At 38.6% G+C, this 25094-nt stretch overlaps 1 protein-coding gene and 1 pseudogene across 1 annotated transcript; both read left to right on the top strand.

Moving 5' to 3' along the window:
* Window positions 1–419: 419 nt before the first annotated feature.
* On the top strand, window positions 420–24172 carry farsa (phenylalanyl-tRNA synthetase subunit alpha). The gene is made up of 13 exons (XM_088343612.1): window positions 420–613; window positions 6007–6144; window positions 7255–7353; window positions 8289–8407; window positions 10939–11031; window positions 12218–12346; window positions 13653–13768; window positions 13848–13932; window positions 16679–16778; window positions 17115–17283; window positions 18306–18383; window positions 19437–19551; window positions 23862–24172. The coding sequence occupies exons 1-13, from the start codon at window positions 467–469 to the stop codon at window positions 23965–23967; spliced, it is 1494 nt and encodes a 497-aa protein (XP_088199738.1). The 5' UTR covers window positions 420–466; the 3' UTR covers window positions 23968–24172.
* Window positions 8885–9030, top strand: LOC148375034 (5.8S ribosomal RNA; annotated as a pseudogene).
* Window positions 24173–25094: the final 922 nt, after the last annotated feature.

The following is a 25094-nucleotide window of genomic DNA, read 5'->3' on the forward strand; positions in this document are numbered from 1 at the left end:
CACTCTTTGTCTCTTTTTCTCTTTCTTGCTCTTTATTTCTGTGTGTCTTTTAACCTCTTTTTCTCTAATTTCCTTTTTTCCTTTTCTCTTTCTCTCTCCATACCCTTCGTTCTTTCTTTTCTGTCTTCTCTTTTGGATTTCTATTTCTTTTTGGATTTTTTTCTTCCTCTCCCTTTCTTTCCCCCCTCTCTCACGACCTTTTATCTTTTGTTTCTCACGCTCTCTCTCTCTCTTTTTCTGTCCCGCCCTCTCTCCTTTTCTCTCCCTCTTTCTCTTATTTCTTTATCTCTTTTTATTTCTCTTTAATATACTAGTCCGGCCCCCGACAGAATTTTTGTTCTATTGTGTGGCCCCCGAGTTAATATGAGGTTTGACACCCCTGCTCCAGATTATCTTACCAAAATGAAAATATATGGGGACTGTGACGTAATTTCCGGTTCCTTTGGGCTCAGTGGAGAAACCGGCTATGGCGGACACGCGTGTGTTGGATACGCTTCTTGAGCGGATTGACAAGGCGGACGACGGCGTAGAAAGCTTAAATGTGGCATGCAGCCTCGGCGTGGACCACCAGATCATCGTCGGGGCCGTGAAGAGTCTGCAGTCTCTCGGCGAAGTGAGTTTACCCGGTTTGGATTTCCGGCGGCAGTCAGGCTGTCACGTCAACAGTTGCAATGTGACTGATGCAATGAGACTTGAGATGTGAAACAGGTTTACTGTATGCTTTTTTCCTGTAAAGTTTAGTATTTTAGTGTGTTTTTTGTAGTACAATGGATAAAAATAATAGTAATAACCGTTGTTTTGCAGCGTTTGGCACAGTTGCAAACACTCACAAAACATACTCTTTTAAATAATACATACGTGTCAAACTACACTTTACTGGTGTGAATGCGGTCGTTGCATCTCATACCTGGCGACCTCAGCCAAATACTCCCCGTATTAATGGTTGTGATTCTCCTTTGCAGGCAATATCAAATCTCACTAACACAACGCCGCACCTATTTACTCACAGTCATGGGCGTAACAGACCCGTTTTGGGGGGTGCTCAAGCATTCTACCCAAGCACCCCCAAAATTATAGCATTTTTTAAACCGTAGTATCTTTAACATACCTGTCAACCTCCAGGGCTCCATGCCCTTACAAACTGTCGTATTTTCCCTTACAAAATACAAAATAATCTTACTCCATATTTTTTTTTTTCAAACGTGTTTATGTAGTTTAACATGTTATATTGCACATGTGTTTCATTATATCATATATATTAATAAACATTTTGTTGTGAGATCCTGAGTTTCTCGACATGAATGAGGTTTATAATAACAAAAGTTCAAAAATTAAGTAGCTTGGACGTTCACTGTAGAAGGAAAAAATACATGCAAATATAATTAAGTAAAATAATACATTTTCTTATTCAAATTACGAATTCATTTTCTGCATTAAATTATTGTTGGTAATATACTGATTAAAGGCATAACCACAAACCTGTCTTTTATCATTTTCTCATTTTATACTTCCTTTTTTTCTTTAGTTCTTTATACGACATAATAATTCGTAATACAATGCATCAAAGCAAGTGAGCCGTTTGAGAGCCGGCTCTCTTTAATGAGTTGAGACGAAAAAGCCGGGTCTCTAAAAAGAGACGGACTTCCTTTCACTACATCAAACCGCTCGCTTCATTTGCAACGGGAAAAAAACGATACCGAGATAGAGGATTCCGCGGCTAACTCGTTTGACTTGATTGATTTGCAGTTTTGTGATAGTCGGTTTTTACTGGATGGTAGCCATAATTGACAAATTTGCGATTTTCTGTACAGATTTTCTCGTACGTTGTACATGTCTTAAAATGCAAAATAAACGTTCTTTGTACGGCAAAACCGTACAGGTTGACAGGTATGCTATAATAGTATTTTTTTCAGTATTTCTGTAATTGTATTTTTGTAGCATTCCCATGGTAGAACTTTTATAGTTTATCCGTAGTATTACTGTAGTTCTGTAGTGTTTTTGTAGTATTTTGGAAGTCATGGTTTCTTAGTATTTCAATTATAGCATCTAGTATATCTGTAGTATGTATTGTAGTGTCGTTCTAGTTGTATTTTTGTGATATTTTTTAGTAACTTATAGTATCACTTTACGTTTTTTGTAGTATTTCCACATTATTATTTATCACATTATTATGTAGCAGTATTTTTGTATTGTAGTATTACTAGGAATGTTTTTTGTAGTATTTCTGTAGAAGTATTTTAAAGGTATTTCCCTAGTAGTATCTTTGAAGTATTTTGAATGGATGGATGGAATATTACTGTAGTAGTATTTTTGTAGTATTTCTTTTTATTATTATTATTATTTATTTTTTAAGTATTTTATTATATTATGAAGACAAAAAATATATATACTAGGTCCCTGATTTTAAGCACTAAATATGATATGAGTTTTGTATTATTTCTGTGTCTCTGTAGTAATAATTTTGTTGCGGACATACTAAGTGACAATGGGGACAAAGCTCTCACCCCCAAAACATTTTTTCTTTTGGTAGTTCTATATTTAACAGCATATATACTGTATGATATATATTGTTTTGGGCACTTTGGTTTGGCGGGCTTAATGAAAAAGCCTGCCGGGCCATAGTTTGCCCACCCCTGCTCTGGGTGCTCAGCACTTCTGAAGCTCTCAACCTAAAATCACCTCTTCTCACAGCTAGACAGACTATGTAGAATACCACAACATTATTCACAATCTACGATGATGTTGTCGTCTGCTACCAGTGACTGAGAGGATCTGGATTAGAGCCAAAATGGGCAAGACATTTTTTTTTTATTTTTTGGTGCCCATATAAAAAATCCCCCAGAGATCCGATCTGCAACTTCAGTGGAAATGTTTAAATCTAAGCTTAAAACTCACTTCTACTCTATAGCATATGAATGACCTATACTTTTCGTGGATTGCAACATCCTTCGCTGTCTGGCAATCCTGGAAGGGGGATACCACATGTGCGGTCCCTTCTCAAGGTTTCTTCATTTTCCTCATGTTGAGGTTTTTTGAGTTTTTCCTTGCCCTCATGTTGGTTCCAGAGCAGGGATGGTGTAATAATAGTCTGAAAATTAGTCTGTGTAATATAGTCTGTGTAATAAATAACCTGTGAAGCCCTTTGAGACTCTTTGTGATTAAGGGCTATACAAATAAAAATGACTTGACTTGACAAACAAAATTTGAAATGATCCAAAAACGTATTAAAAAAACTGAGGAAAACATTAAATGGTACGGTATCAGTACCAAAAGGACTGAACACTCAATTTATCCTTAAAAATGAACAAACAAAATGACCTGGCATTGACTGTTCGACATAACATTGGATTGGGCTGCTTGGAGTGGTCAGCTGTCTGGACCTGCAGTACCCAATTTGGCTGCCAGAGGGCATTGAAGACCCTGCGAAAGCAGACCACATGAAAGCAGATGTTAAGTGATATTGTTGGTACCTATTGGGGTTGCCTTGACACAAAACCTAGCCAAAGACTATCTGGGAAACCTAAAGTACTACTGTGAAAACTTTCACGAAAATTGGTTCAACCAGTATGGAGCATATAAGTCGCATACAAAAATACACACGTATCAGAATTTATAAAGTAATCATTCTAAAACCGAATACAATCAAAACTTTGATTACAAAATGCTAGGTAATACTTACTGATTTCCAATCTAATCTTGCATGTTTCTTGGAAAGGGGGCTAACTTGAATTGATCAACCAGAAAACTGAGTTTGTGAAATAAGTTGTATCATGACTTGACTAAATTGGTATAGGACTTCAGGACACCTAGGAGAGATGGAAAACAAAAATGGAGTGAAGTTGCTTAAAGGGACAGTGTGTATTATCTGACCACTCGATGTCCATGTATTGTGTAGTATAATTGGAAAAAAATCACAAGGAAGAAAACAAACCATGGCGACACAAAGTGACTAAACTGCACTTTTGAAAGTTTTTTTTACCCAGAGCACAAAGATGGCAGACAGCTATGTCAGCTCCCTCTTTGTCAGGGGTGGGTAAACTATGGCCCACGGGCTAAATACAGCCCACCAATCTTTGTAATTCGGCCTGCCATACAAAAACGGTATAAATATAGTGCTAATCTAATATCCTCGCACTAGTAATTAATAACATAACTAACTTTTTGGGGCTAATTCCCAAAGAAAGCTGCACTATCTGCATTAGTTCCCAAGTCGGTCAACCAATTATTTTGCAGATAATTTAAAAACAGCATTTCTGCCTTAATCATGAACTTGATAATGCGATTTTTTTCTCAAATTCTAGAAATTGCTTTGGCAATATGGTAGAATTTATTTTTGTTTTTCTGTGACTGTTCTCGGTTTCCCTGGTGAAGTATTTTTCTGATCTTGCTATATTTTTAATACTATCGTGTATTTATCAATTAGTAGATTTATTGTATGACATGCAAAAAAATAAATACTTTAATTAGCTCTAATTCATTTTGAGTTTTTTAATACATAAGAATATAAAATGGAGTGCTCAAAACTGGACATCATATAATCAATTGCTTTAATTTTGAGTCTTTCAAAACCAAAGATGATAGTAATCTATATATAAACACAACTGAAATATTACATCTATGTGTAGACGTTTGCAAGTACGGTAAAGTATTTATAAATACATGAGAAAAATTAGATGGGTCTTGTTTCTTTAAGTCTTGTCGGGGTTTCAGACATTTTGATACGGAGAAATCAGTCAATCGTTTTTTGTTTTTATCTGGCCCTCATCTCAATTTTTTAACCCAATGTTGCCCGTGAATCAAACAGTCACTGCTATAGGTTAGTCAGTGTGTAAAAGGGAAAAGTGTGAGGCACATTGTAAAGCGCTTTGGGAGGTCTTCATTGACTTGAAGAAGCGCTATATAAATGCAGACCATTTACATTCACCCACCCCTGCTCTAGTTGAAGCTCACGTTGTCAAAGAAATGCAAATTTCTTGATCTAGGAGTATTTTATGAAAATTCACGTTTGTAGGACAGTTCGTGCTGATTATTCAAACCAATACTGTTATTGTTTATTGATTAAAGATTTTTTTTTTCACCTCAAAAAGGGCCTCAAATAATACACTTTGTCTCTTTAAAACAGGGGTCGGGAACCTATGGCTCGCGAGCCATATATGGCTCTTTCTATGAGTATCTGTGGCTCAGAGACCAATTTGATTGCATGCAAAATTTCTCCATATTGTTCAAAACCGGAGTTGTCTATCCTATTCAGGTACACGTAAAGCCAAACCAAAGCTAAATAAAGGTGTAACACTTAGCAGTATATATAGGGCACGTTTTTCACTACGATTTACAGTCAAGGCGTCACACAAAAAAGGGGGAAAAAAACTCGTTTTGGCTGTACAACGCTAAAGAATCCTTTATTTAAAAGTTCACTATATAATCTGTGTTCAGTGTTCAGATACTTTATGATGAATCCACAGAACTGTAAATACGCCAAAACACCGGAAGAGAACTTAGTCATTTGATTGGGTGAGTGGGATGGATGGGTGGAGCTATGCAAAAAGTACAAGCATTCCCTCCCATCTCTCGCCAAAGGTAAGCACATAAGGCTCCCTATTCTCAGAATGTTGTGACGTTTTTACAAAATAAATGCTTGCATCTGGTTTTGAAACCAATATGTATGAAAAAAAAGGTCAAAAGGAGTTTAACCGATCTTGAGTAATTGCAAGAAAGAGACAAGTTTAAAGTGGTCTGTTTGTTGATTTTGGGACACGGGCTCTGGCATTATTCTCTTTTCATAATTTTTATCAAATCATCAAAAATAAATGTGCTGAAGACTAAGGTTTTGTCTGGGGCGCCGGTTTAGCAATTTAGTAAATTTGTCTCATAATATATGGTGTGGCTCTTTCCCAAAATAAAATTAATATTTTTTGCTTTTATGGCTCTTTGAGTCAAAAAGGTTCCCGACCCCTGCTTTAAAATATCGCGCAAATTGATGTTTTTTTTTTTTTGTCTGATCTGCAGATAATCTCAGCTGAGCTCCGCTCCTCCAAACATTGGGAGCTGACAGTGGAGGGTAAGGAAATTGCTGAGCAAGGCAGCCAGGAAGCTCGGGTATTCAATGCTATCCCTCCAGAGGGTCTGACTCAAAATGACCTGATGGTAAGGCTAAGAGCTTTTCACCGCAAGGACTAACTCAGTCTTTTTAATGTTTCGAAAAAAAAAAAGAAATCTATTCCACCATATATAAGCCGCGACTTTTGTACATGCTTTCAATCCTGCGGCTTATGCAATGATGTGTCTAATTTATTTTTCAACGGCCGCCAGGGCCACCCAAGTAACCACTAATGGTAAGAGTAAGAAAGGTGGAATATGTGTTGAGGAAGATCCAAGTTTAATGTAACTTTAAGCTTTGTGCATGAAATAAATTGTCATGAACACATTCTCATTATGGAAAAGGTGTCAATCGAAAGGGGAGGGCTAACTAGGGAATAATATGACAAAAGTGCTGCACGATTTTGCACCAAAAATAAAAAATAAATTGCGATTTTTCTGACCGGTATTGCAGTTTCGATGCAATGATTGATTTACATTAAAAAAAGTGCATTTCTGTGCTAGTTTTTGGGGGGAGAACTTAAACATAGTGAGTTGCAAACTTACCTCAAGATGAAGTCCTTAGAGACTGACAGTATACAACTGTAACAAAATAACAATTATATCTTACCTTTTGGTGACACACTTAGCGGTTGAGCACTCCATGTAATTCACAAAACGGGCATCATATTTGTTTTATTAACTGTTCTGCTGCTACTAATGAGCCGGTTCTTGGTTTACTGGGATACAAATGTTTACTTGATTTATGGAGTTATGTCTTTACTGACCAAGCACTGTGCCTAATTAGTTTTAGATAGGGCATTTGTATTTAGTTTTTGTACGAATGCACAGTACGCTCCATAAAAAATGTATTTTTCATGGTACCCATTTTTCTTGTGTTAATTATTATTTGCCACATAATTAAATCAACTTCATCCTTAATTTAAAAAATAATAAAAATTATCATTTTCATTGTTTTCATATTCTTTCACTAGTCAACTATTAAACTAGTTGTTGGTCACAGCCCCTAGAAACAGGGCCTTTTGATGTTGTACGAAATTCCTGTGAATGTGCCCACAATTTATTGTGCACCTGTAGTCAAAAAAGACAGGCTAGGTAAATCAAAGTCTTTGTGAGGTATTTTTTTTAAATCCAGAATATTTTTGTGGTGTTCTTCAGAAAATTTCCTTTGGAAAGATTGGCTTCAGCAAGGCCATGTCCAACAAGTGGATACGATTGGACAAGGCGCATGAAGGCGGGCCCAGGATATTCAGGACTGTATGTATGTTTGTCTTGTAGCACATGTCTTAAACTCATGGCCTGGGGGACGAATGTGCCCTACCGTGTAATTTTATATGGCCCGTAAGACCATGCTAAGAGGAGAAAAAAATAAAAATGAGCCACAATGACCTGCAGCTTTTAATATGTCCACTAGATGTCGCCAAACTCACAAAGCACCCGCTGTAGCTGTATTTGTTGACTACCATTAATCAACGGGAGAACCTTGAGGAAACCCATCCCGACGTTATTTTACTTAAAACAAAAGTTATGGATGCTCTGTTTGAAGCTGTGAAATAAATAAAATAAAAATGAATAAAAACTAGCTCATGGGTGTCTTTGCAGAAGTTGAAAGAAGCGTTAGATCCTTTCTATAAATTTGAAATTAAAAAGCAAAGTTGCCCTATTCTGGTAAACATTCTCATAATGAAAATAAAAAGCAAGAAGACTTTTAAATCATTAAATCAGTGATTTAAATTTGTATTTCTATGCTATTTTTGCCACTTTTTAGTCTGCATCAGTTTCTCGAGTTCAATAAACTGTAATGGAAATTAATTCAATTGTTGTTTTGCTTTTCTAAAAATCATGTACAGTTGATTAACATTACAAAAGATTGAATCTTAGTGAAGGAATAAAATTACGCGGCATAATAAGCTTCAATAACCTTTTTATCATCAAATTGTATTCAAGACCTATTTTTGTCTTTAAAGACTATTACATATTTACCCTGGGGTGCCATGACAATCAAGACAATTCAACTCATTTGCATCCCTAAAATTATAATTGTGAGCCTCGGAAAAAATCACATCCCTACATCTAAGGCACACCTTATACTTCATTGAATTACTAGACTACCCCCTGTTATAGAATTGACCTTGAATGTTTTCATGTTTCTGACTGGCAATACTTTGGTGTGGTTCTGTTTGACTCCGCAGGTAGAGTCCATAGTGGACCAGGTTAGAGAGAAGTTGCTTCTGGTCCAGAAAGGACTTTCTTCAAATGTTGAAGAGAAAGAAAAGAACGAACTCAAAAAGCGCAAACTTCTTGCTGAGGTGTAAGTTGTGGAATGCATTTTCTTCACGTATCAGTGGGTGGCAGTAAAAGACAATTTTGCAGGAGGATTGAGTAGTACTGTAGTCTGGTGTTAGGAGAGGTCGGCGGAGGTCACTCCCGGGCCGCGCGACTGAGCGAGTTCGGCGGACGTGGCGTCACACGGCGCAACGCAAGATAAGGCGGCGGGCGTGATCAGGCTACCCCCGTAAGTGGGGGGAGCCCGCTTGTCCGACGCCCCCAGTAGCGCGGCGCGACGACAGTTGGCCGTCCGCGCGAGGCAGGCGAAAGGCGGCGTACGTGCGCGGGACTCCCGTAACTGTGTCTGTGTCGTGCGTATCGCGCCCGAAAGTACCCGCACCGCGGGTTAGGGGCCCGCTCGCGGGAGCAAACGAACGGCACCCGCGGTGCGCGCAAGTAAACACCCTGTCGTGAATTTGTCTCCGATCGTGTGGGCGTAGGTAAAATCGCCCAGCTGTATGACTCTTAGCGGTGGATCACTCGGCTCGTGCGTCGATGAAGAACGCAGCAAGCTGCGAGAACTAATGTGATTTGCAGCTGCGATTGGCTGGCAACCAGTTCAGGGTGTCCCCTGCCCACTGCCCGGAGATGGCTGGGATGGGCTCACAGATTTTCACTTTTTGCGGGTGGTTTTGTTCCCCATTAACCGGGTCTAAAAAAATAATAATTAAGAAAAATAAAATATTTATTTATTTATTTTTGAAGGTGCGCCGCTACTTAGCAGATTTTCACTTATCGCGGGTGGTTTTGGTCCCCATTAACCGCGTTACCCGAGGTCTTACTGTAGTCTGTTATTGTCCACTTACTGTTAAAACGTTTATGTTTTACTGTATTTCACTTTCATTCATTTCAATCCAGTATGACATTTAAGGCACATATTTTTCAAGACTCATAGCTAATTTGTATAGCGTTGTTTGTTGGTTCAGGTGCAAAACTCCATTCAATTGTTAAAGAGAACCTGTTAATGCATTTAATGCCAAACAGGAAAACCGTTTTTTTCCCATTTTCTTGTGAATACATGTATTTTGCTAAGAAAAGATCCGTTGTTATCCATTATGAGAACATATAGGGTATGCTATTAAAATAGGCTTAATGATAATGCATAAAACTGCCCGCCGAGAACAGAAAGTCTGGAACCGACCCCTGAGCCAAACTGAGATTGACACCCTTGGTTTACAAATTTCAAGTTATATTGCTATTAGTCATGGCTTACAAATCTTCTGTATTTTACCTTTAACTGAGTGGTATCACGTTTTCTATGCTACAATCGATTTCCGATTGGTTGTGGCATACCTTACGTATTTCAAGTAGCATTGTGTTTAGCTATAGCTTACAACTATTCTGTATTTTAGCTTCAATTCTGCAATGATGATATATTTTCTTAGCTAAGAGGTATTCAACTGTCACCTTTAGCAAATCTGGCAGTTGTGCGACCACATTTGCATCAGTGCTAAAGATGAGAGACCTTTTTTTGCAAACCGCTTGCTAAGATTGCAAAATAAACCCCTCGTAAATTAATTCAATTTTCCCGATAGAACATGGGCTTTCGCCGCCGGCGGTGTTATATTATTGGATGATTGGCTTTTACCCATCTTTTTGTTTCTTATGAGTAAATAGTACTGTATTTTCCGGACTATAAGCCGCAACTTAAAACACCTATTTGGCGAGGAATTTGAAAATGCACCTTACATGCAGCAGAATACGGTGGATAAGATTAAAAATGCATATAGTAATTAATGCGTTACCAGACAAGGTTTTACGATATACTACCGTAACTGAGAAATGATCGTCCAATGAATGATCAAATCGGTGTAAAACATTGTCAACAACGGTAATTGAACCCAAATAGTGACAGTGAGTGTGCTGACACTTTACCACTGGACCACCAGTGGTATTTATTACATATGAAAAGGCATTAGAGCTTATTATTACACTATTTTTAAGCAGACTGTTTAACTCATCAGAATGTACTATGCAAATGTTTCAGGTACTGTCAGTAAAAATAGTGCCATAATAAGATAAGCTTGAATGCCTTTTCATGTGTCTTACTTACCCCTGGAGGTAATGCGTCAGCGCTCTTACCGCTGCTCCATGGGTTCGATTCTCGTTGCATACAATGTTTTGCGATTTTGGTCAACGAGTCTTAGCGATTATTCAATCAATTCATTAATATATCCGCGTGTATATTTGCAAATACACACGGAAGCTCTCACTAGTCTAAATTTCATGCGCCAGTGTACCTTAAGTATAACAAATATGAGAGAGACTATTTTTTGGGGGGGGTCCACGGTATAATCCGGTGTGTCTAATAGTGCAGAAAATACTGTATTCTTTAAAAAGTTGAAATTATCACCTAAGTCAAGAGCATCAAACTACCCTCCTATCATCAAGTTAGTTGTTTCAAATGTTTGTTTTTGATTTGTAACCAAAGTTGTTTATTTAGAAATTTAAAAAAGTGTTACTCATGCAACACATGAAAAAAAAAAAACCAACTGTTTTTATACCACTGTTTAGGACGGTTAAGTCATACTGGATAACGAAAGGCAAGGGCTTCAGCACCACCATCACCAAGCAGGAGACCGAGCTCACCCCTGAGATGATTGCAACGTAAGTTCAAGTTCTCTCAATTTGTTTTGTTTGTCTTCTCTGCCCTCACCTGTCTGTCAGTGGCAGCGTGAAGGGGTTCAGACAAAGGACAAAGAGTGCTCAGCGCCCATTAAAGGGGACAGTTCCAAAGACAGGGGCTTTGTCCTAAAGGCATGGCGGAACAAGTGTATGTTAGGGGTGGGCGGATCCATGCAAATATTATTATTGATACTAAAAAATTACATGGATACTATCGATACTATTGTCCTGAGATCAATCCTTCGCTCCTTCACCAATTTGTTTAAAGTTCAGCTTCTCTATGTAAATAGCGCAGCCCTTCTCTCCCTTACCCAGTGCCCTGGACCACTTTCTAAGTGTATGCATGAGTGGGTGACAGACAGGCACACTTAAAGCACTTCCTAGCCTGCTGCTGCTGCATCCTGCCTGCCAAGCAGAAGAGGGGACCAAAGCTGTGCTCCCCGGGACCAGAAACTAATAATGACAGATGCAAACCGGAAGCGCAGCGCGGTGTGCTTTTTTCCAACTACAGTAAAGGACAGTGCCAGGTGTAATTTGTGTGGTGAGATGGTCTGCTACTTTGGCAACATCAAAAACTTTCAGAAACACATGAACAAAGTTCACCCAAACAGAGTTACGAGCTGCAACCAAAAATGTTACTGTTCCTGAACAAAACCTGTAAATCCGTTTGGCAACATAGTCAATGAGAAACAATTGATACTTTATTGAAATTACTGACTTTAATTTCAAGATATTATACAATTGAAGGTAATTTCATTGTCTTGTTGTCATTGTTATACTGTATTTGTATTTTTGTTACATTGCTGCTTTTTTGGTTTTACTTCTGAAACAGTTGTAATATCAATATTTTTGTTTGTTTTATTACACTGTTAAAGTTTGCAATCCATTAATTTAATTCAAAGAAATGAATAATTCTAGTGCCTTAAATTTTTGTGCTGTGTTGATCGTATACACAGCATAAAATAAAGGGACAGGTTCAACTGTCCAATGATCATTACATTTCCAAACAAAAAGATTGGTATTGGATTGGTATCGATCGATACTAACGTGTATTAACTTGGATTGGATCGATACCAGAATTCCCAGTGTCTCCCACCCCGAGTATAGGGTAATAATGCTTACTTGGCCCAGTTCGGCGACTAAATTATTGTATTGTTTTGTATTGTAGGGGCAGTTGGAAGGAGAAAAATTTCAAACCCTACAATTTTGATGCTTTGGGCGTGGCCCCTGACTGCGGCCATCTGCATCCACTGATGAAAGTGCGAACACAGTTCAGGCAGATTTTCCTGGAGATGGGGTGAGTTCTTTGATCAATATTCAACTTTTAATTATTTAAATTACAGCTCATGAATTTTGAATAGTAATTATATAATCCGAAAGGAATGAAAACTGAAGACACAGGTGTCTGGAACGTGGGTAGTAGGAAAGGAAAGAAAAAAAAAAACGGAACTTCAATTTTGATAGGATTAATTAAAGATATTCATTTGCATAGGCTTTTTCGCTATAGTTACCAAGCCCACAGAATCAAGTAGCATAAAATTTAAAAATCAAAACTCTTACCTTGTTGAGTTGCTTTATGCCTTGATGTTTCACGTCTCGGTCGGGACACAGCGCAGATGGCAGTTGGGGTCGAACAGTGATGCAGTCAGAGACCACGTGCCGTTATAACGATTATTTGTTTATATGGCCTCTTTTGTAATTCCCTTTGTTTGCCTGACAAGCAAGATGAGAGCAAATCCTGTCCGAGGTTCCCTCTTAAAGGGCCAGTGACGTGGGTTTACAGATCACACCCCAGTGGCTTGATTTGGGAGAAAGCTGACACTTTCCCGGTGGGTTTCAGGGGTAAACAGCTTTCTAGATTAGAGGGGAAAATCTCACCCCTAAATTGATTTGAAGCCAACAGAGGGCAATTAAAACGGAATAGGCCTTATGAATATCCCAACACGACACACACATTATTAACAAGTGGTATCATTTGTCATGTTTCATACATAGTCTTAATTGTTTTAATATTATCACAAACTATACGTTATCAGACTTTATTGTAATGCACTGTAGATTTATGTCTTTGTGGGGAGACCCGGGTACGTCCAGGAACTGTCCATCAGGGGATGTAGACGTAAGGCGCCCGCTTTGAGACTGGGAGGTCGGTGGTTCGCGCCCCGGCCGAGTCATTCCTAAGACTTAAAAAGTGGTCGGCGGCGCCCTCTGTTGGCTGCGGCTGCATCGGCTCGCTACAACGGGTCAGGTGCAATCGACATTTCGTTCTGTGTACATTGTTACACAGAATGACAATACAAGGAAATTATTATTATTATTATTATTGCACTCATCCCAAAGACCTGAGTCCTTTGAACTGGGGTGGAATGCGAATGTTCACTTTTGTCTGTGATAACCTAAAAGTAAAAGGGGAAATGGTGGTCCTGACAAAACGAAGGTATACGTAGTTTGATCGTCGAGTGTAATTGAAAAGGACAGTCTTTGAAAATAAAAAATGGGAAAGAAGAATTGAGTTGTTGATCTTGTGCTGGGCCTATTTTCTATACAATATCGAGCTGTGAATTTGATTTTCAAACCAACCTAATGAGCATTTTTGTGCCTAGTTTCACTGAAATGCCAACCAACAACTTCATCGAGAGCTCTTTCTGGAACTTCGACTCCCTTTTTCAGCCGCAGCAGCATCCAGCTCGAGACCAGCACGACACATTCTTTCTTTCCGGTGTGTGCCTGATTTTTCTTCCGCAGTAACTGAATATTTTTGCTTGTAGTGTTATTGTAAAAGTATTTTTGTTTTTCAGACCCTGCTCTCACACTCGCGTTACCAAAGGACTACCTGGAGAGAGTAAAGAGGGTCCACTCAGAGGGCGGCTTTGGTTCACAAGGGTGAGAGAATTACGAGGCGTCAATAAAATCAAGGTCCTAGAGTTTAGTATTACTTCCACTTATTTACACAGAATGCAACATAAAAGACTGATAACATGCATTCCATGTTTTGTTTTTTGTTTTTTAGAATAATGTTGCTACAAGCACCTAGCTGTATTTAAGGCCTGTTTTACACCTTATGGAACCTGTAGTCGGGCACCACGGTCACGCAGTGTGCGGCACAGTTCTGAGGTCATGAGATCGAACTTCCTGTGTGGAGTTAACATGTTCTCCCCGTGCTTGCGTGGGTTTCCTTAGGGCACTCCGGTTTCCTCCCACATTCCAAAAACATGCATGTTAGGTCAATTGCCCTGTCCAAATTGTCCCTAGGTGTGAATGAGCGAGCAAATTGTCTGTCCTTGTGTGCCCTGTGATTTGCTGGCCACCAGTTCAGGGTTCCCCCTGCCCACTGCCTGAGGATAGCTGCGATGGGCTCCAGTACACCCGCGACCCTACTGAGAATAAGCGGTGCAGATAATGGATGGATGGATGAACCTGTAGTCCTTTTTTGACATTTTCAAATTAAGAGTGTGTGAGAAATAAAAAGTTATTAAAAAAAAAGAGAAGCCAACTTTAAAATCGCAACAAGATTAGGATTTTTCGGCTAGCAATACAAATAGGCTTCCAGAACAATGATCAACAAATCACACTCTGAAAAGTTGTTTAAAGGCTTCTCAGAAAGGATTTTCCCTCTCGAGGTGCAATGAGTCGACTTAGAACAGATTAAGAACGTTGTGTCACATAAGTTCATATGCAAGTCAACCTAGGTCTGCAGATACCTATTGTAGTGGATATATTATTTGATTCACAAATTAAATCCGTTACGTATTCTTTAAAAATGAAAGCGACTACGTTGTGAGGGATTTGTTCTTTTTTTAAAACGTAATGCTATACTCAACGGTTAAAGTCAAATGGACGGAGGGGCAAATGAAAATTTTACTTCCAGTTGAGAGCCAAACTGGTTGAATCTTGGAAAATATTTTAATGACTCGTGTAGTCTATTGAAGCTAATTGAACCTACTTAAAACCTAACAAATTCCAATATGAGCATATAAATGAAACAATATCTGTTATGGCTCTGTCAGTAATTATTATTTTTTCAACAGACAAAATAGAGACAATTCCTTTATTATATAAAAAAAAATCTCCAAATCACGATCAGTAATGAAAGAAGCTGCTATTAGAAGTTGCTAATGTTGGTCTAGTTGACCACTAAAGTAATGCTAAATGATACGAATACTAAAGCCAACCGCTAAATCTAAATACCTTATGTGCTCACTACTTAAAATAAGAAAGAAAATATTTTTTTGCAGTGTATTATGTGCATTCATTTTCAGTTGTTAAACTTTCTATTGTAAAGATTGACGCTAGATGCTGCCTTAGCAACACTAGCTTCTATTACTGAGGCAACATTGGTAGCCTGTTGTGTCTGTTTTAGCAAAAGTGGGCTAGATTTACTACAAATAAAACAATAACAGGTTCCTATCATTGACTCAATTAAAATACTTTTTATAAAATGTATAATTGGATTGAAATACAATATAATAAAGTGCAAACATTTATTAGCCAAAAACATTATTATCTTTGGAAGTGATCTACAGAATTTGGAACTTGGTGATGCTAACTTCTGGCTATTGTCATTATTGCAGCCTCTGTCAAGCTGCTTATGTTGCGCGTGCAAGTACAGGAATTTTTTAGATGTGCTCGAATAAACTCTTTTTTTCATCTTTTTGGGGGTTTGGATTGGCGTTTGGACTTTACTTGAAAAATTCCTCTTCTTACTTTCACCATTGTTAAGTTGCACTGACGAAAAACTGAGGATAGCCAAAAGTCACTCTCCAACCTCCTTCTCTTTCCCCCCTTTCCTCCATACCTGATGTATTGCGTGTCTCAAGCAGCGTTGCTAAAAGTAAGACAAAAGCATATAGGTGTTGTGGAATGTTTTTTCTTAAGTCTTTGAACTTGGTGGGGCGTTGTAAACACATACTTAATAGAGAAATAATTTTACTTTCAACGTTTTAAGGACACCTCAAATGAAGCACCCCACTTTTAAGACGTAACGTACGGTAAAATAAAACATGATTCCTGGTGTATGTGAAATGATGAATCAAGGTCATCTCAGGGGCAGAAGAAAACCTAGCGGGCCACATTTGGCCTGCGGACCTTGTCTTTGAAATATAATTTAGAGCAGTGTTTTTCAGCTGGTGGGTCTTCAGTGGGTCTTCAGTGGGCAAAATAATGCTAAGAAAAGAACAAAAACCGACTGAAGGTCATTTAAAGTAATTCACAATGGATAATGATATTTTCCTTCAATTTTGCGTTGTCACCCACCATTTCACACCACAGAAAAATAAAGATAAAGTTTGTTTACACAAGTTGAGCGTGACCAGACTTGGAAACAGCGCAGAATATATTATATGGATTTCCTTATCTTGAAGACAAAGTGGCTAAAGTTAAGCTTCATGGATTTCCTGAAAACGCAGCTAATACAAATACTTGGGTGGTTTTTGCTGGCCATTTTTTATGTGACAAAATTGTATATCTCTGGCTTAAACTGCACAATAATTGTATTCAATAAGTTTAGACTTTTTTTTTTTAATTTGGCAGCTTGAAATTAGGCTAGGTCCTGAAGTCAATCCAGTTTAAACCACTGTTCTATGGAGTGAGACCGAATGGCTTACAGATTTTCCTTGTGCTGCACCCTCAGGTACAAATATGACTGGAAAATTGAGGAAGCACAGAAAAATATTCTCCGCACGCACACGACAGCTGTCAGTGCACGTATGCTTTATAAGCTTGCACAACAGGTAGGTTGCATTTTTCAGAACTATCGAAATAAGTATTATTTTTCATTTGCAGTTGTGAGAAAATATACAATCCTCTTGAGAACCTTTTGGAGTGTGCCCAAGTGTTACTGTGTGGAACAATTTTAAGACAGTGCACCCAGACTTAACCTTCCCATGCAATACCTTTGACCTTATCAAAGCTCTTGGCAGCTAAACTGGAGCAATCTCCTCACTCGGGTTCAAAAGTTTCCTGGAAAGCCGTGTTGAGTGGAGATCGTCTAAATAGAACCTTGGCATGGTCTTCGGTCACACGCTGTTTTTGTTTAGCACCTGAATACATTGTCTCATCTTCCCCAGGAGAAATTCACCCCTGTCAAATACTTCTCCATCGACCGGGTCTTCAGGAATGAGACATTAGACGCAACCCATCTGGCTGAGTTCCACCAAATTGAGGGCGTGGTGGCTGACTATGGGCTAACCTTGGGCGACCTCATGGGGGTCTTGCACCAGTTCTTTACTAAATTAGGTTCGAATTTACACATTTATTTCCCGAATATCGTTAACAACTTAGACCCTGCCAGAAAAATCTATTGAGAAGTTTGTAATTTTGTCATTTAAAGGACACACCCGTGATGTTAAGCCCTTTTACAATACAATGTAACCATAAATGATCAAAAGCACTCACATGGCCAGGCTTATATATATATATATATATATATATATATATATATATATATATTAAAAAAACACTGGCATCTTGATAATATTTGGATTTAATAGAAGTAATATAGGACAACAAGGGAATGTATATAATATAATAAATATAAATAAGGAGAGAAAACATCAATTGATTTTGAAATTGCCAGGAGAACAGAGAAGAGAGCCCAAACCTCAGATAATAAATTCCAACCTGTTCTAAAAGCCCTCCTGTGAGCCCTTTGTTAAATCTCCTAGGTTTTAAGGCAGATTTGCCATTAAGGAAGTGGAAATCTAACAACTGCAACATTATTAGTCGATAGTAGCAATATTGTACACTGTGCATGATAGTCAAAATGACAAACAATGGTGAGGAATAATAATCAAAATAACGGGCATCCTATGCAATCACCTTTTCAGGTATTCAATATTAAAAACTGAAACAAGTGGAAGAGACTTATTACATCTGAATGTTATTTTTTCAGTCATATTTTATATTTTAAAGTGCTTATTTGAAATGTTGTTCCAAAGAGGTTCACTTGATAAATGCTAATTTTAAAACTGTATTGCGAGTGTTGCTAATAAAAACATCTTAACATGGAAGGGTCCTGACAGTTGTATGTCCAAAGTACACACTCTATTATTTTCACGCAAAGGAACAATTTCACTAGTTGGATCTCAAGAATGTCCTAATATTCTCAGATGGGAAATTTGAGCAAAACACCTCATTGACTTACTCATAAATATGCATTTTCAAATGGCCAAAATGTCCAAAAGTTAATTTTGCTGAGTATGTCTCTTAAGTTTATACTGGACAAAGAATTGGTATTCCTCACTCTGTTTTCCCTCCAGGAATTACCAAACTTCGTTTCAAGCCTGCCTACAACCCGTACACAGAGCCCAGTATGGAGGTGTTCAGCTATCACGAAGGTATTCATCTCTTCACCTTATCGCTACTTTCCCTGAGAATGAAAAAATGTATTCATTTTTTAATCAGGCGTGTTTTTGTCTTTGCTATAACGCAGCACTAATTTTCATCTCAAAAATCATGTTCGCTTGGTTCGTTCGGGTGCTGGTACTCCTTAAAAATGCTGGCATTTTATTGTTGTGTTTTCAAGGTCAAGAAAATGCTTGACTTTTGTTTCCATTGCCATGTTTCTTGGAAGTCTGTCTCCACGAAAGAAATGAAGACATTTTGTGTTGTAAAAACGTGCGTGAAATGACGCCAACACACCTGCTCTTGTGGTTGTCATGATGGCGTTGTCATGTGAAGCGCCATCATCCCCTACTGGTCGCACCCAAAAGGTCAGCTCCATTTAGAAAACCGGCTCTTTTGGTTCAGCTCACTGAGAAGAGCTTTTTTTTGGCTCCCTTAAAACTCCTCAGATTTCAATGATATATTACCAACGTAAAAGAAAAACATTGTTTTGCAGGGAACCCCTGAGAAACACGTGTAATATGTATATATATATATATATATATATATATATAAAATCACAGATCTGCAGAAAGAATTGTGAAACACAAAATAATTTGCGCCTTTTACACACTGAACTTATTAAAAGTCGATCAACACCACCAAAACCCTGAGAATGCAAAACTATAAAATAGAAAATATATATAAACTCTTCAGTGCTATAAGTACACGATGAAGTAGATAACTATTTACAATTCAATCTTAACCAATTTAGTCACAGATTCTCTGAAAAACACGTAAAAAATATATGTTAAAACAAAAGTCAAAAGATCAAGAGTCTCTAAGATTGAAAAATTGAAGGCATTCTACTTCGGAGCCATCAGTATAATTTTAAATGAGGCCAAATTTCGCCCGTTTCTTTGCTTTTTGCTACATACAGTACTTTTTCTTTTTTTGACTTCCGTATTGAACTCCACTATTATCCAGCACCTGTAGAGCCCTTTTTGATCCTTAACAGAAATAAATGAAGACAGACGATGATTTGTTCCATCTTCTCTTGCGTACAGGACTAAAAAAGTGGGTGGAAGTGGGGAACTCAGGCATTTTCAGACCTGAGATGCTGCTTCCAATGGGTCTCCCTGAGGACGTCTCTGTTATTGCTTGGGGGCTTTCCCTGGAAAGGTAACCAAATAAATCAAGTACTTTTTTATTTTTGGACTAGACAAGTGGTTTAGAATGGATCATCCAATTGGCATTGGGTCAGCCAGAATTAATCGAATGAGTGAGGTTATGATGGGTGTTGGTGGCTGTTAATTCCTGTGCACACTTCATGCGTGGGTAATTTGCCCATAAATGCCATTGGCTGAAGAACACCGATGGCAATGTCCCACGCACACTTGGGTCTGTTTTCAGCTCCTCTACTCACAGTTGTCTTGGTCACATGTTTTTGGATCACGTGACAATTCAAGATGATGAATATCACAGAGTAACTTGGCGTTTACGAAGACTAGCACTTTTAGCTTGCTAGTTATAAAGACGAATAGGGGGGGCTGCGGTGCGTAAAATGAGGCTTAAACTAGGGCTGCAATTAACAATCATTTTAATAATCGATGAAATTGTCGATCATTTTTACAAGTAATCGCTGAATTGAATTTTTAAATGTGGGGTGCATCGTTTAAAGTGTCTTTAAAATAAATTGAAAGTATAATATGTTCTCTTAAGTATGTGTAAACAATGTCCAACTGCGTTCAAAGGGCCTTTATAAAATGTTTTCCACCACATCTACTGGACTGTCTCAGAAAATTAGAATATTGTGATAAAGTTCTTTATTTTCTGTAATGCAATTACAAAAACAAAAATGTCATACATTCTGGATTCATTACACATCAACTGAACTATTTCAAGCCTTTTATTATTTGAATATTGCTGATTTTGGCTTACAGCTGAAAAAAACTCAAAAATCCTATCTCAAAATATTAGAATACTTCCTCAGACCAAGTAAAAAAATAATTTTATAACAGCAAAACTAAATCAAACATTTGAAAATGTCCATTGATGCACTCAGTACTTGGTTGGGAATCCTTTTGCACGGATTACTGCATCAATCCGGCGTGGCATGGAGGCAATCAGCCTGTGGCATTGCTGAGGTGTTATTGATGCCCAGGATGCTTCGATAGCGGCCTTCAGCTCATTTGCATTTGTAGGTCTGGTGTCTTTCATCTTCTTCTTAACTTTACCCCACAAATTCTCGATGGGGTTCAGGTCAGGGGAATTAGCAGGCCAATCAAGGACAGTGATGCCATGGTCAGTGCACCAGTTACTGGTGGTTTTGGCACTGTGGGCAGGTGCCAGATCATGCTGGAAAATGAAATCCTCATCTCCATAGAGCTTTTCAGCAGATGGAAGCATGTAGTGCTCTAAAATCTCTTGGTACACAGTTGCATTTACTCTGGACTTGATGAAACACAGTGGACCAACACCAGCAGCTGACATGGCTCCCCAAACCATTGCTGACTGTGGGAACTTCACACTGGATTTCAAGCAACTTGGATTTTGCTCCTCTCCTGCCTTTCTCCAGACTCTGGCGCCTTGACTTCCAAATGAAATGCAAAACTTGCTTTCGTCTGAAAAGAGGACTTTGGACCACTCTGCAACTGTCTAGTGCTTCTTCTCCATAGCCCAAGTCAGACGCTTCTTCCGTTGTCTTGAGTTCAGAAGTGGTTTGACCATGGGAATACGGCTATTGTAGCCCATTTCCCGGACACGTCTGTGAACTGTGACTTTTGATACCTGGACTCCAGCTTCAGCCCACTGTCTTTGAAGCTCCCCCAAATTCTGGAAGCGGCTCTTCTTCACAATTTTGTTAAGGCTGCGGTCATCTCTCTTGGTTGTGCAGCGTTTCCGGCCACATTTTTCCCTTCCAACAGACTTTTTGTGGATATGCTTTGAAACTGCACTCTGTGAACAGCCTGCTCTTTGAGAAATTTCTTTTTGTGTCTTACCCTCCTGATGGAGGGTATCAATGATGGTCCTCTGGACAGCAGTCAGATCAGCAGTCTTCCCCATACTTGTGATTTAGTTTACTGAACCAAGCTGAGTGTTTTTAAGGCTCAGGAAACCCTCGCAAGGTGTTTCGAGTTAATTAGATGATTCAGGTGATTAGTTGAATAGCTTACTTGTATACTTTTTCATGATATTTTAATATTTTGAGATAGCATTTTTGAGTTTTCTTAAGCTGTAAGCCAAATTCAGCAATATTCAAATTATAAAAGGCTTGAAATAGTTCAGTTGATGTGTAATGAATCCAGAATGTATGACATTTTTGTTTTTTTAATTGCATTACAGAAAATAAAGAACTTTATCACAATATTCTAATTTTCTGAGACAGTCCAGTATAATCTTTTATCTTACTTTTACCACTGCTTTTCCGGGAATTGCAATACATTAGTAAGAGGAAAGGGGGAGGGTTGGAGAGTGATTTCATGCCTGTTTCCGGGTGCTTTTTTTATTAGTGTAGTCTGAAAATGTTAAAAGTAAGAAAAGGCCTGTTTTAAATACAGTCCAAACCACCAAAAAGATGAAATAAATAACAGTTTATTGATACTTCAGGAGGGGCAGCACGGCACTGCAGTGGTTAGCGCATGTGTGGCACAGTTCTGAGGTCATGAAATCGAACCTTCCTGTGTGGAGTTTGTATGTTCTCCCCGTGCTTGCGTGGGTTTCCTCCGGGCACACATTCCAAAAACATGCATTTCAAGTGAATTGGTGGGTCCAAATTGTCCCTAGGTGTGAACGAGCGAGCGAGTGAGTTGTGTGTCTCTGTGTGGCCTGTGGCTAGCTGGCAACCAGTTCAGAGGGATTCCCTGCCCACTGCCTGAAGATTGCTGGGATGGGCTCCAGCACCCCCGCGACCCTACTGAGGATAAGCAGTGCAGATAATGAATGGATGTATAGTGCTTCAGGAATGAGCTGATTAAGTCTACAATCATGACCTTAAGGCAAGAGATTGCAGCAAAGAGTAGCACAATTTCAAGCTACGAACATCAGCTTTTAAAAAAACGAGTTTTCATTTCCTCCTCTATTTAAGTATTGAAGTTTTAGACGGTCTGCACAAATCAACAGAATGTTCTATAACAAGAAACATTGAGAAATCCAAGTGTTTGTCAAATAGCCTATCAATAAACAAAAATACATACAGTTGTAGTGTTTCTGTCGTGCAGTTGTTAGCTCACTTGTCTCACACGCAAAACGTTTCGAGTTTGAGACCGGGTAGAAACGTTAGTTGGCTTCGAGAGGGTTGGGTGCCAACCAGCTGTACTTGCCCAAGACACACCCAAGGAAATAGTGCTCCTACGACCCTAGTGGTTAAAGCATCCACCCACCGCGCATACAAATGTATGCTATACACCTGTTACATCTTTTTTTGTGAACTTTTTAAAAAAAAGTAACATCGGAGGAGAATGCAAGTACTTAGTTGGATCTCCTCCTAGTTTACATTAAATGTTTCTATACAGCACTTTGAGTTGCATTTCAGTGACATAAAAGTGCTATCTAAATAAATTTAGATTTGGATCAAGATGACCTGGTGCATCAAATATGGCCTCTAAGCCCCCTCTGCCGGACCAAAGTTCTACTCGCTGGTTCAAGGGGAAATTCAATGCACTCGCTTTTTTTGCATTGAACTAACATGCATACATCGCGAGACACTTGATTAACTTTGTTGCCACCGATTTTAAGTCATCAATTTTATCAATTTGTTGTTGCAGCCCTAGCGTAAGCCCTAAATGTCTAGACAACAGTGTCAGGGAACTTTCATCATCCCCATAATGAACCAATCTGTGGAGAATGGGGCCAGATCGCAACACAGGCGTGAGAAGTTTTCTTTTTCTGACGTTGTCATTGGTGGTTGCCAAAGTAACATACCAAATTCCATTCCCTTGTCGTCGTTCCTTGAGGATTGAAGGGAAATCCAGTGACTGGACAATGTCTCCAATGATGAGGAAACTGTAGCGTTTTTGATCGATGACTTGCCCTGCTGTTAAAATGGGATCTAGATTATTTTGCTTGATTTGTGGATGGAAAACTATGAAATGTTGTGAGTACATAGTAAATATCGTATAGAGTACCGTCAAACCTCGTGTTTCGCTCCTGTTAAGAATTTTATGAATAATTTTGGCAAAATCATCGTCATTTATCCTCCCAGAGGGGCGTTTGAAATGTTTTCATAGGTCACCGGGGTGTGTTTTAAAAGGAGTGCATGTGTTGTAGAAAAGAGCAGCCCGCTATTTTCCCATGTGCCCTTCGCACGAGAGGAATTATACAACCAAGCACCAAAATGATCCAGGAAGAAAAATGCCGATTTCCAGCGGAATCGCACGGGTGGCTCCAGGCGTGCGTTGGGCTTTATGTACTGTAGTTAGAATTATTTTTTGTGAAATTTTGTGGGAGTTTGTTTTTTGTTTGGGAGGTAATTTTCTTTTCCTGTTTTATAGGCCCACCATGATTAAATACAGCATCAACAACATCAGAGAACTGGTGGGACACAAGGTCAATCTCCAGATGGTCTACGATAGTCCTATTTGTCGACTAGACTCCTGAGCTCGGCACCGACTAACTTTTTGGGGAATTTTGAACCCACTCTGCCACCGTAGCCCTAATCAGGAGACAGGTTTTTGTATTCGCTATCATGCAATTTAATAATCTTGGAACCAACATTATTCGATATCGGGCGTGAACACCTCTGGATAGAAAATTGGTTCCTTTTGAATCATGAAATAAACATTTTTCCAATTATGAAACATCACCTATTGCCTATACATGTTTCTGGGTGGTTATTATGTCTTGTACGACTGGCCAAATCACAGGGTCCTTGCAGAGATTTTCTGCTATTGAACAATAATTTAAAAAATTCAAACAACCTTTACTTTCTCAAATCATAGCAATGTTATAACTTCTTTGATCCAACTTTGTGGTTCCAACGACAAAAATAAGAGCCACTCGAGCATGGCACTTCTTTTTTGTGCACTATTCCGTCTTGCCTACAACTCAGATCATTCATTCCAAACTGTATCAGAATGAATTTTCCTCACTTTGGCAAATATTTAAAAATTGAACTCATTACCTGCAAAGTGGCTAAATGAAGCTTCTAATTCACCAAAAGAACAACACACACTGCTTTTAGGGACACGCATCTGGCAGACATTTTGTTTGTGGATATAATCAGACAAAATAAATTGTAGTTTCGCTGTGTAGAGTTGTCAATAGCACAAAATAAGATTATCTAAACTGTCAAATTGGGGTAGTGTATTTTGACATCTTTTGCTGCATTTGAACTGAAATGAATTAAATGTAAGTAACATTATTGTGGTTAATTTCCTTTAAATCAGTGTTTCTCAACTGGTGGGTCAGAATCCGTTTTCATAGTTGGAGGGCCTTTGCCTTTGCAAAAAAAGGCTAAGAAGAAAACATGGAGCTTTAAATATACTCCCTAACAGTAGATGGCAATAATGCCCTGCTTTAGCGCTTCTACCTGTTCAGTCAACAGCGCGTTTGAGAGGGACCACATCTCATTTTATTGTGATTTTTCTCTGTTCTATTTCATTTTTCCCCCATCTCATTGGGTCCCCAAAAATTAGTGATGAGGCGAAGGAAAAGTTGAAAACTGTGACAATGATTAAGTTGGAGGAAACAATTGCAAAATACGAAAATAGTATACGTCTGCTTTT

The sequence above is a fragment of the Urocampus carinirostris genome, chromosome 1 (assembly GCF_059441175.1).
Source record: "Urocampus carinirostris isolate Australia breed hairy pipefish chromosome 1, RoL_Ucar_1.0, whole genome shotgun sequence".
Classification (NCBI taxonomy): Eukaryota; Metazoa; Chordata; class Actinopteri; order Syngnathiformes; family Syngnathidae; genus Urocampus; species Urocampus carinirostris.

What these genes read in the sequence shown, in the direction of transcription:
- farsa (XM_088343612.1), top strand. Translation starts at nt 467, where the DNA reads ATGGCGGACACGCGTGTGTTGGATACGCTTCTTGAGCGGATTGACAAG. An exon ending in CGCAAACTTCTTGCTGAGGT is followed by an intron (nt 8,408 to 10,938) that starts GTAAGTTGTGGA and finishes ACCACTGTTTAG; the next exon opens with GACGGTTAAGTCATACTGGA. An exon ending in TTTATAAGCTTGCACAACAG is followed by an intron (nt 16,779 to 17,114) that starts GTAGGTTGCATT and finishes CATCTTCCCCAG; the next exon opens with GAGAAATTCACCCCTGTCAA.